Source organism: Pinus tabuliformis, chromosome J (assembly GCF_031772625.1).
Source record: "Pinus tabuliformis cultivar Carrire ecotype Pingquan chromosome J, CPIR1, whole genome shotgun sequence".
Lineage (NCBI taxonomy): Eukaryota > Viridiplantae > Streptophyta > Pinopsida > Pinales > Pinaceae > Pinus > Pinus tabuliformis.
Genome location: NC_142295.1, coordinates 146,957,526 through 146,970,265, shown reverse-complemented (window position 1 = coordinate 146,970,265; position 12,740 = coordinate 146,957,526). Strand labels below are relative to the sequence as shown.

At 39.8% G+C, this 12,740-nt stretch overlaps 1 protein-coding gene across 1 annotated transcript; it reads right to left on the bottom strand.

Moving 5' to 3' along the window:
• Positions 1 to 316: 316 nt before the first annotated feature.
• LOC149226062 (uncharacterized) lies at positions 317 to 1,584 on the bottom strand. The gene has a single exon (XM_089377397.1). The coding sequence runs from the start codon at positions 1,095 to 1,097 to the stop codon at positions 582 to 584; it is 516 nt and encodes a 171-aa protein (XP_089233523.1). The 5' UTR covers positions 1,098 to 1,584; the 3' UTR covers positions 317 to 581.
• Between the last annotated feature and the right edge of the window lie 11,156 nt (positions 1,585 to 12,740).

The following is a 12,740-nucleotide window of genomic DNA, read 5'->3' as shown; positions in this document are numbered from 1 at the left end:
AAAAGCCCCTTTGGAAGAACAAATTAGACATAACAATGGCTCAAAGTTTTAACAATCATATCCACATCACAGAAAAGTTCTAGCAATTACTTAGGTAAACACATACATATTAAAGAGTAGATGTTATACAAATTAGATAAATCACGAGCAACATCAACATACAAATAAAATCAAACTTCACGTTCTTTTCAAGGGAAAATCAAATCAGACTTTACCAAAAACACAAGAAGAAATCCTGCGACAATACCCTCATTATCCTTAGTAAAATGCTTTTACAAATCAGTATTCTTGCATAAACACATCTGAATCAAGGAAATTAGCCAATAAAACAGGGAATAAATTATAAACTCTATGAGCTGCAAAAAAAGATCTCAGAAATTCAGCAATTCCAATAGAATGAATGAATCATACAACCTACTTATGCCATCTATGGGATCAAAGCCATCAGCACAACTTGTAGACTTCCAGTCCATCTCTTCTCTACAGATCTACATAACACTCAACAATTCTTATGCTCAATACCCAAGCCAGAGCAATTGAATTAATTAAACAAATAGAGAAGCCTTAAAAATTAAAACCCGTCATAGAAGCTCTCGGCGTGCTGCATATCCGTACTGAGCCCTGAGAATATTTTCCTGCCTCTTCTTGTAAATTACAAAACCACCTACTGCGAATGCAACGCCAAAGACCACTGCAACAGCTACTCCAGCCTTTCGACCTGTACTCATTCCGCTGGAAGATTTGGAGTGTTCAAGTTTTTCTTCGTCGGCCGAACCACCGGAGTCAGGGCTCTCGCTCGGTGTCGGAACCGAGGAAGGAGAAGCCAGGCTGAAACTTAGGTTTGGAGTTGGAGCCGGAGTTGGAATTGAACTAGGACTGGGACTCCCATGTTGACTGGGACTAGGACTAAGACTAGGAATCGGACTCCCATGTGAACTGGGGCTAGGTGTCGAACCGTGTGCAGGCACAGGTGCCGTTGTCGGAGATGAGGATTTACGAGAAAATGGGGTTTGTGCAGGAGAATATGACGGAGAATGAGCCAAACACAGATGCCCAATGAGAGATATGGCCACCAAATATGCAAAAACTCTCTCCATCTATTGAATCTTTGGAATTAGATCGCAAGATGTATGCAATGTATATAGCGAGCAGATCTGAAACTGATTGATTGATACCTTACGATGCTGCTGTCTCCTCTGCAATGTCTTCGACCTCGTGCCAGAAAATTGAATCTGATGGTGGGATTCTATTGGGAAAACCACAGAAATCGGCGGGGGGTGAAGGCGAGATCTGAGAGGCCCAGATGAAGCAGAGATCTGAGAGCAAATGGGTTGTCTTCAAATAATGAGAGCCAATTTGACGGATCTGTTAGGGATCAGAAAGGCTCCGCTTTGGATTTGATTGGAAATAGAAGTGAAGTGTCGACTTACAGTGGACTTGATTGGAAATTGAACTGGAAGTGTAAACTCGCAAACTGCCAACTGCAGTCGTCGTGTGAAACACGCTAACGATCAGTTCGGTTACCAGAATTCGAAAGGCTTTTCTTTTTTGGAATCTTGAATGTGGTATGTCTTTACGTGGTCAGTTATGTAATATCTTGAATGTGGTATGTCTTTACGTGGTCAGTTATGTAAGATACTCTAACTTTCTTACATTATTGTACAAGCCACGCCTTTTATTCCGATAACAAATTTGTCTCTTCACGAGCATAAGGAGGTGGATGTTGAGGAGGTTAAATTTGGAGGGCACATTTTGACCTTATGTGATTGGTTGGGAAATGAAGATGCCTTTGGAAAAAGTTACATAGGTTTGCAAAAGATTATTAAAAAAATGGGAAACGGAGATGTATATATATAAATAAATGTGTTTAAGGAAAGATAAATAGGTTTAGAAGTAATTTAGTTGGTAATAGTTTTGTTATAAAGTATTATGTAAAATATGAGAATTAAAGTTTAAATCTGTATATGTGATTTTATCTTTAGGTTATAGTAATAGTGGTAAGAATAGACTCTATGTCATATCATTATAAGAAAAATATAAGAAAATAAATAATGGAGGATGTGATTTTATCTCTAGGTTATAGTAATAGTGGTACGAATAGACCCTATGTCATATCATTATAAGAAATATATAAGAAAATAAATAATGGAGGATGGATATAATTGATAGTGACTAGTATAGGTATATTTTAATTCCTTAAATCAAATCTTTTAAGATGCAATCTTCTTTTTGAGTGTAAAACTTAAGGAAAGTTTTTCACCTTTCTATCAAGAGGCGAGGGGAAAAAAAGAAAGAAATTATTTTAACGTCCATGAGGCTAAAGATAGCCTATGGGACAGATTGTTTCTCCATCTGGCTCTTGTATTTGGCCATTTCCCTGTAAAGTCTCACAATAAACAGTCTTAGTTTCTTGACAAACCCCTCGATGAATAGAATTAGATTGATATATTACAAATTTATTGGCGAAAAAATAAAGAACTGAAGTAGAACATGCTCTTCTCTAAAGTGGTTAAATTGTGCATTTTGTAGAATTACTAGTTAGCATAAATAGGTGGAGATTCAAAAATCGTGAGCCACATACTTGATAAATAAGTGTCAGTTTAAGATGGTAACTGCTACCCACCACCTGTGGGTGATATCTGTATGAGAAAAAAAAAATCTCCTAGATGGTCCTCAATCGGCATCCAATTGCCCCTTGTAGCCATTATATAGCTTGATGTGCCACCATATCTACCACCTGAGCCAACGATTATGCTCCCACGCCCATCTGTTATGATTATATGTTTGAAGGTGGGCCTTCCAACCTCGAACGTATAGCCTTTCATTATGTAGTTGGGTATTTTGGCTTACTTATCTTGGACACTTTTGAGAATGGATTAGTGAGGGTATTCAGCGGAAAGAATGGGCTTGGTTTGTACTCTTGTCTCCTTTGTCCAACTTGGTGGTTAACCTTCTATCCTAGTCTTGTGGGATCTCCTTTATTGGCTACTAACTTTAGGAATGGCACTACATGGGAAATCTCAATTTTAGTTGATTGGTCTTGTTTCCCGACACCATATACATCACTCCTCTCTGCTCATTATCACCCCTTTCACCATATTTCCCATCCGAGTCCACATTTGTCCATTGGGTCCACAAGGAGTTAGCCTCCCCCTCCCCTTGTCCACACATTGAATCAGGCTGGAATGATGCCCCGGAGGTTGATGCAGCTAAAAAGAAATTAAAAAGCATAATTTGGCCACTCTCAAGAGTAAATGTACCATAAGATGCAAAAGATGGTTGGGACATACAAGTTTAGCACGTGGGCAAACACCAACATGAGCTCTACCCTCTATCATTATGTAGTATACCTAGGGGAATAATGTAATAATGTGATGAGCCATATTTAAGAAATAAAGTGGTTAACCCACATTATGTAAGGGACCATAAGTAGTTAGGGAATATTGTGATAAACTCATTGTAATGGATGTATGGTATTGAGAGACCCATGGTATTGTATGTATGAAGCATATATAGAGGCTAGAGACTCTCCATTGAGACATGTCAAGGATTGTTTTGTATTGACAAGCATAAGGCTTGTGGAGTGATCTCCTTTCTTAAGGAGTACATGTATGGTGTTTCCCTACCTTAAGGGCTTTATCAATAAAGATTATAAACGTTTGGTGCAAACTTTGCAAAAATAATCATTGACATGTCTCAATGAAGAGTCTTTATTCTCTATATAGGCTTCATACATACAATACCATGGGTAATTACCATGGGTCTCTCAATACCTTACATCCATTACAATGGGCTTATCACATTATTCCCTAACTACTTGTGGTCCCTACATAATGTGGGTTAACCATTTTATTTATTAAATATGTCCCATCACATTATTACATTATTCCCTTGGATACCTTCCTTTGTATCCCATATTATCCCCCCTAGCCTCCCCCTCCCCTTGTCCACACATTGTGTCGGGCCTGTAACGATGCCCCAGAGGTTGATGCGGCTAAAAAGAAATTAAAAAGCATAATTTGGCCACTCTCAAAAGGAAATGTACCATAAGATGCAAAATATGGTTGGGACATACACATTTAGCAAGTGGGAAAACATCAACATGATCTCTACCCTCTATCATTATGGTCATCACCATGGTTCCTAGGGCCCCTATATGAGCCCCTTGCATCACTAATGAACCCATAATTGTCCCAACCCATGGTAGGAGATGAACTACCAAACCTTAAGGGGGTATTCACTGCTACATCATTCACATCATGCTCTTATGCCTTGGAGCCTTGAGTAGTTATATAAAAAAAATCAATAAAAGGAAAAAGGAATATGAAGAAGGGTTGAAAAACAAAGGTTGAGGTAAGTCATGTACCACGATTTCTCCCTCCTACATTCATACACCCAAGTGCGGGCTTCCCTCATCATGGCTACTCTTGTACTGTGGCATGTGGCTTGGAGCCTTCCCCTGATTTCTCACTTCATTCCATCATTATATCACATGACACTTGCCAATTAATGGATGTACCATGGACCTATCACTCCCTTAAAGGTTGAAACCACTTAATAGGGTCCTTGATTAACCTCTTTCTTGAACTTAAAGACACTTGTACATTCTAAAGCCCATTATAGAAGGGAATGCCACTATGAAGTGTCCACTTGGTTCCACGATTTGTAAGCTCTTTGAGGTTTCTGCAAGTTTCATCATTATGTAGATAATCTTCCGGATACATCGCATTAGGCTTCTTTTCTGATCGACGTTTCGAACCAGCAACGGTGGTTCATCTTCAGGATGTGCAATATGAAGATGAACCACCGTTGCTGGTTCGAAACGTCGATCAGAAAAGAAGCCTAATGCGATGTATCCGGAAGATTATCTACATAATTTGTAAGCTCATTTACTCAATTTTATTAACGATTTACTATACTAAAAGGTGAGGAGATGCATTGGATCTTATACAGGATTGCAAGTAGGTCTTTGTCTTAGGGTTTGGTCTCCCTATACAGGGTCCAAGCCCTCTAGAGGGTCATATTGGCATTTGTAGGGTGAGAGTAAAGAGACATGAGCCTCCACCATAGTAGAGAGCAGATAGCCATATCATGGGATCCTTCAACTCCAATCAATGCTCGCTCGTGTTCCATTTATTTGACGATGATGATGTACCTGGACCACCTTGCCCAGTTGGCTCTTGCACCACACATTTGGCAATTATTCCAAGGCCCAGATGAGGATGTGTCTCACCGTGGGAGACAAAGGGAGGGTTTGCATCATTGCTCCAACCCTTACAGATTGTAATGCCCTACTTAATCTTATCATGCAAATTTTATTAGTGTTTAAATTACCTGAAAATATTGACTTATAATTATCAAGAAATATTGGTACATACCTACATTGGTGAAACTGTATATTTATTACTGATATAAATTTTATTATTGTTATTATTCAATTTCCAACTTGTCTTCTCAAATTTAAATTTTGATAGGATATGGTCTCCTTCCATTTATTCCAATTTAAATATCCATATCTCCAAAATGCCCTCTCAAATTTACTTGGGAGAAGATATGGTCCTCTCTAATTAATTACCACATTATATATCCATATCTTATCCCCAAAATGTCCTCTCAAATTTACTTGGGAGAAGATATGGTCCTCTCCATTTAATTACCAAATTATATATCCATATCTTATCCCTAAAATGTCCTCTCAAGTTTACTTAAAAGAAGATATGGTCCTCTCCAATTAATTACCAAATTATATATCCATATCTTATCCCCAAAATGTCCTCTTAAATTTATTTGGGAGAAGATATGGTAAGAAAAGTCAAATGAAAGGATGAAGGGGTAGTTATGACATTAATGATAGGTGGTTGAGGTGGATGGGAGAAAGAGGCATAAAAGGGGAAGGATGATGAGAGGAGAGGGGGATCCTTGGTCTTGGTTTTGGTTTGGTTCTGTTTGGGGGGATTTTGTTTGGAAGAGGGATGTGGAGAAAGAGGAGGGAGATCAAACTTGGATTTGGAGAGTGTTTGTTAAACTTGTACACACTACAACTGATTGGACTTGGGCTCGAAGGGCTAGGGAACCTACGGAGGTTCCTTGGGCTAGGAATTACTTCCTAGTTGGCTAGGAGGCAAATCCAGTCGGGTAGTCAAGAGGAGCATGGAGCTCATGAGCATCTCAACTAAGCTATTGGAACATGTATTATCAGTCATTTATTTTAGTTATGTAAATTATTACAAGTTATACATGTTGCAGATAAATTGTTACATTTTATACATGTTGTAGATTATATTAATTTATGTTCAGGCTTATGATGTTTTATAAACCTAAAATTTTCCTTGTTATGAAAATTAGCGAAATTTATTTGAATGAGTGTAGTAATAGTTAGAGGACCTATAGTTGGGTCCTCACACGTGGTATCAGAGCCAAGTTCAAAATATGAGGCATAACAGTGACTCTCCTTCATCTAAATAGTCGTGAGTAGGGGTATCTCTTTTGCCAAATGCTTAGGACCTGCACTTTACCCCAACCACGATAATAGATCTGTTTACACAGGTGCACTGGCTCACAGGGGGAAACATGTTGCTGGGGTGATTTGAACTGTGGTGGAGCAAATAACAACGCCCTGCTTTACCAATCAACTCAGCCCCTATCAACATCTTAGCTTTATTAAGCTGTAGCTACCATATTGTATTGGTCCTCATCCACCTTTACTCACAATGTGCCAACGTCTTTTCCTCATGCGTATTTTCACTTGTTTTATTCAAGCCCTAGGCGACCTTTTTCATTTTTCCTTTGGATTTGTCTCCTCCTCCTATTCCATTGCCATAGTTTTCCTTTTGGTTGTTGCTGCTTTCTTGCTTCAAAAGCCTGCAAGCCTGCAAATCCATAGATTCTTCCTTAGAAAACCACAAAGGTTTTCGTTTTCAAGGGATAATTGACATCAGGGGAGCAAAATTGGTGTTTGCAGGTAGAAGCCCAAATTTTAGTTCTCTGTCATTTAATTCTTATTTTGTTGTTTTCTCCCAACCATCTCTACAAAATACTCATGGAATTTTGAGATAGATTCAACGACTGTAAAATCTCCTCCTAGCACCATATAATACCTTTCCAATCACAATGATGACTAGTATGTCTCTGGAAGAGGCCCTGATGGAGACGGGGCCGAGGCCCTTGAATCTGGAGCGCAGATCTCTGGAAGAAAAGACTCTGAGCGATCTGTCGATTTCTGTTACCCATCCGAGGGGTCTGGAGACCGTGAGGAGCTCGGATGGCCTGGAGTCAATGTCGTCTCCCAGGGTAAGCATAATGTCATCTCCCAGGATAAGCATCCGATCTAGCACCCCTCTGTTCGGATGCCACACCTCGTTGCTACACATCCCATGGTGGCGGATGCGTGGGACAGTCTCAGGAAGTCTCTGGTTTATTTCAAAGGGAAGCCCGTTGGCACCATTTCAACCCTTGATTCCACCGAGGACGCTTTGAACTATAACCAGGTATTTGTTAGGGACTTCGTTCCCAGTGCATTGGCATTTCTGATGAATGGCGAGCCTGAAATTTGTCAAAAACTTCTTGTTAAAGACTCTTCACCTCCAAGCCTGGGATAAGTGGATTGATAATATTACACTAGGTGAAGGTGTTATGCCTGCCAGCTTTAAGGTTCTTCATGATCCTGAGCGAAACACCAACACCATAATTACAGATTTTGGCGAAAGCACCATTGGTAGGGTTGCCCCTATCGATTCAGGATTTTAGTGGATTATTCTGTTTCGAGCCTACACCAAGTGTACAGGAGACCATAGTCTTATTGGTCTAACTCAAGTACAATGTGGAAACTGTTAACACTCCAGGAAACTCTCCTAGGTTGTAAATCAGAGATGCCTGGTAACATGTAATCTTCAATATTGTTCTCTGAATTATTGGAATAAATGATGGTTTGGATCAAGTTAGATAACCATTTCAACTCTATTCTTACTCAAGACATCCATGAACACCCTTAATAACACAAGGCTTTAGACCACAAATGCCCAATAGTTTGTAGATTTAATGGATAGATGGAGAATACTGACAGTACGAGCAGATTGCATACATGAACATATATGAATGGCTAGCTACAGGCAGCAAATGAACTTACTAACTATATTGGCAGATGCATATATAATAACACATATAAATGGCTAGCTACAGGCAGCAAAGAAGCTTGCTAATCTAATATATCAAAGCAAAGATAAGATGATAGTTATATGGTCGTACACACACAGAAAACCTGAACAAACTGTTCAAGTGCAAGCGTAGAACAGCATAAAGGGAATGGACATTGAACATCTAATGGCAAAAGAAGCTTATATTTCTTAGGATGAAGATGAGAAGCTTGAATAAACAGAGGAGGAATAATCTCCAAAAGTTGAACCCTTGTTACATCTAGTTTTCTGCCTTTTATAGGCCCTTTACAATGCTCCTGAGCTCTCTAGAAGGCTCGAAGTCTTAACCTTGTCTGATATGTCCCTTAACCATTTGATTCCCTCAATAGGCAGGCATGGCTTGGAGGTTTTTCTCTTTCTGACAGAGGAATAACCACATTCAGATATTTTGGGTGCGCTGGCAGGGAGCTCTCTCTTGACAGAGATGCCCACAATCTCTTCTGTTGATTTCGGCTGTGTCGCGTTGTGCTGCTCCATGATGTATCTGATTCGGGTTGTGTTGTGCTGTAGATGCCCATGATATTTCTGTTTTGGGCTAGTTGGGCATGCTTTGTTGCGCTGTAGATGCCTCTCGGCCTCGGTTTCTCTTCAAACTGTTTAATAATGAGTGTTTTCTGTTTTACATAGAAACCACTGTAATGTTGTAAACTCCTGCCAATGTTTGTTCCTTTCGGACTTTAAAAGTCCTCAAAAATGATTTATTTACCCATCGGGTCTGCCCTTTGGGTCACTGTCACCTATCACAGATGGCTCAGTCCCTTTGTTCCCTTCGTATTTTTGCAATATGGCGAAAACCTTAAAAAACATGAAAAACCGGCCTTTGTGGACCTGAAAACATATATATATGTCGCCTCTGAAACACATCGGGTCTGGACTTCATCGCTATCGGTGCTGCCAAGGTTCTCGTGTATTTCGTTAAATAACGAATTATATGAAGAATGCATTACAAAATGCTTGGGTGCGGACTTGAAATATTATGTAATATCGTTCACAATGTCGTCGAGTCCGGCCTTATCACATCGCACATAGGACTATGTAAAGGCCTTGCCCCTTTGGTCAGCATCGATGCGATAATGCGATGTGATCTGATCACAATCAAATATCGCTATATGTAAAGGCCCTGCCCCTTTGGTCTTCCCAATCTGGGATTTGCCGATGTGATTTGGGCCGTTGATCCGCATATGCGATCAACGACCCTCGTTGAATCGTCGATTGCCATCGCCATCGCCATCGTCCCATGGTCTGCGCTGATTTGCCTCCGCTGATGCGACCCACCGATTAGATCTGGGTCATTGATCGGCCAAATCTAACGGCTATTGTGCCTTCTCACTTTAAGCCTGTGATTTTGGAATTTTAATGGTTTTCAAGCGTTTCCTGCCTCCAGATAGTGTATTTCCTCCCCTTTAAGGGCTTTCCTCCTTCAACCATTTTGATTTTGAACGACCCTTAAGAGGATTTTGAAGAATTTTGGGGCACACTTAGATCCTTTGGGATAATTCTTAAGCAAGTTTGGAGACTTTTAGGACATATATGGATCCATTTTTGGGCCGTTTGCCTCCAAGGCTAACATTGGCTCCTTCTGGGGATGAAAGCCTCCCTATGAGGTTTCAAGAACTGTAGATCAATGCCTTTCCAGTAAAAACAAAAATTAAATCTTCCTTCTAGTGTTCCATTGGGCATGGAGTCTTTTTAGCATAAAAATAAAAACTGAAAGAAAAACATATTTACAATACCAAGGCTTTAAGGCCTTAAATGAAATAGAGTTTCAAGAACCACCCATTTACTGGGCTACCAAATGCATCTTCTCCTTCCAGATTGTGCAGGATGAATGTATTGTTGTGTCGAACTTGAGTGATGACAAAAGGACCTGTCCACAAGGAGTCAAACTTGCCATGATTACCTCTCTTTTCTTTAAATGCATCCCATTTAAGCACCCAATCACCAACTTGGAACTTGTCCACTTTTGCCTTCCTGTCAAAAGTTTCTTTGATTGCCTTCTGATGAGCCTTTGATTTCTCAACCAGTTGCTCTCTTATCTAATGTAGTTCAACCAGGTTATTCATTCTTCTTACCATATCATTCTCTTCATCTTGTTCTTCTTGCAAGAACTTAGCCACAGGGAGGATGAGTTGGATGGGGAAAACAACATCAGCACCATAAACCAGCTTGAATGGAGAATTACCTATGGACTTTTTGATGGTAACTCGGTCAACCCATAGTGCAAACTTCAGCTTGGAATCCCAACTCTTTTTGTTGTCCTCTATCAGCTTTTTGATTACCCTTACCAAGCTCTTGTTAGATGATTCCGCCAGGCCATTTCCTTAAGGATAATATGAGGTAGAATGCACCACTTGAATGCCCATGGATTCAGTCATGTCCATCAATTATTTTGCCTTGAACGTTGTGGCATTATCAATGACTAGTTTGGTTGGCCAACCAAATCTAGTGAAAATATTCTCATTCAAGAACTTTATGACAACTTGATGACTAGCATTCTTAGTGGGTATAGCCTCAATCCACTTGGTAAAATAATCAGTGGCTACTAATATCCATTTGTGTTGGCCACTAGAATGTGGGTTGATCTCACCTATAAAGTCAAAGCCCCACTGTTGGGAGGGACCATTGACATGTATTGGCTTTAAGGGCAGAGATTTTAGCTGTTGTCTTCCTGCAAACCTCTGACATTTGTCACAAGCTTTTACAAAAGAAAACACATCAGAGAACAAAGTAGGCCAATAATATCCAGCCCTTAAGATTTTGTGAGCTGTGGTTTTCCAATAATGATGCCCTCCACAGATGCTAGAATGAAACTGGTGTATGATCTCTAGAGATTGTTCTTTATCTAGACACCTCAAGAGGATTTTTGATGGGTCTTTCCAATAAAGCAGATTTTTATTAATGTATAATTTGGTTGATCTAAGTTTAATGGCACGAGCTTGACTTGAGCTAAGTCCTGGAGGGACTTCTAGCTTTTGCAAAAAATGAACTATGTTGTAATACCATTCACATGTGACTAGATTTTCAGCCAAAGACTGATCTTGCTTTTGCTCTTCTGTTGCTCCTTCTGCTCGCTCATAATCTGAATTCAGACCCATGGAATTTATATCTAACAAGCTGCAATTTTCCTCAACCATAAGTTTAGCCAAGCCCTGGCCTTTGACGAACTTAGTGGGCTTCACCTCTATGTTAAACTCTATGAATTTTGCAATCCATTTAGCCCTCTTCCCATCAATATCTGGCTAAGTTAAGACATCCTTCACTGAAGCTGAAGGTACATATGCAACTACTTTGGAATGCAAAATATAAATTTTGAATGCCTTTAAAGACTTTATGAGAGCATAAGCTTGTTTTTCGATAAAGTCATACCTTAGTTTAGCATCCCTTAAAGTTTTGCTAAAAAAGGCCACAGGGTGCTCTATGCCTTCATCATTTTTCTGCAACAGAACTGCTACAAGTGTATCATAAGAGGCGAAAGAGAAGATACAAAACTCCTTAGTGTAATCTGGGCTGATTAGAGTGGGAGATTCCATGATAGCTTGCTTGATGGTCTCAAAAGAGCTTCTTGAAGCATCTGTCCATTTTATTTCTGCTCCTTTCTTCAGCATGGAAGTGATGTTCTTTAAAAGCTTTGCAAAGTTTGGAATGAACCTCCTTACGAAGTTAATCTTACCCAAGAAGGATTGAATGCCCGTTTTTGACCTTAGGATGGACAATGTCTGAATGGCTTTAACCCTAGCTGGATCAATCTTCACACCTTCTGCAGAAACAATATGTCCTAGAAGTTTGCGTTCTTCCAGAGCAAACTGTGACTTCTTTGGGTTGACTGAAATTCCAAACTGTCTGAACTTTAGGAAGACCTTCTTCAAATGTTGTAAATGGTCTGTGTGGCTGCTGGAGAACACTGTTATGTCATCAAGATAAATAAGGACAAACTTGTCCTTCTTTCCCACAAAGGCTATGTCCATGGCCCTCTAGAAAGTAGCCCCAACATTCATCGGTCCGAAAGGCATCTTTGAGTACATGAAAGTGCCCCAAGGAGTAGTGATGGCGGTATTTTCCTAATCTTCAGGGTGTACAACAATCTAATTGTAACCTGAAAATCCATCTAAGAAAGACATGACTCTAGCCCCTGAAACTCTTTGCAACAAGTGTTCCATCTTGGGCAGGGGATAGTTATCTTTTTTAGAGCACTTGTTCAGATTTCTGAAGTCGACACAAAGTCTGATTTCCCCATTTTTCCTTCTTACCACCACAAGGTTGGCTATCCACTTTGAATACCTTAGGGGGACTATGATTTTGGCATCCAATAGTTTCTTGATTTCTTTCTCAATCAAAGGCAATAAGAGAGGGCTGATAGGTCTTAATTTTTGCCTAAAAGGTATGGTGTTCTTTTCCAATGGGATCTTATGCTGAATGATGTCTGCATCATAGGTTTTAAGATCATTGTATTCCCAGGAAAAAATGTCAGTGAATTGCTTCATGAGGGTGCAATACTCGGAATTCTGGGTAGAGGACAGATGCATGGATAGATTTACGTTTTTTGGATGG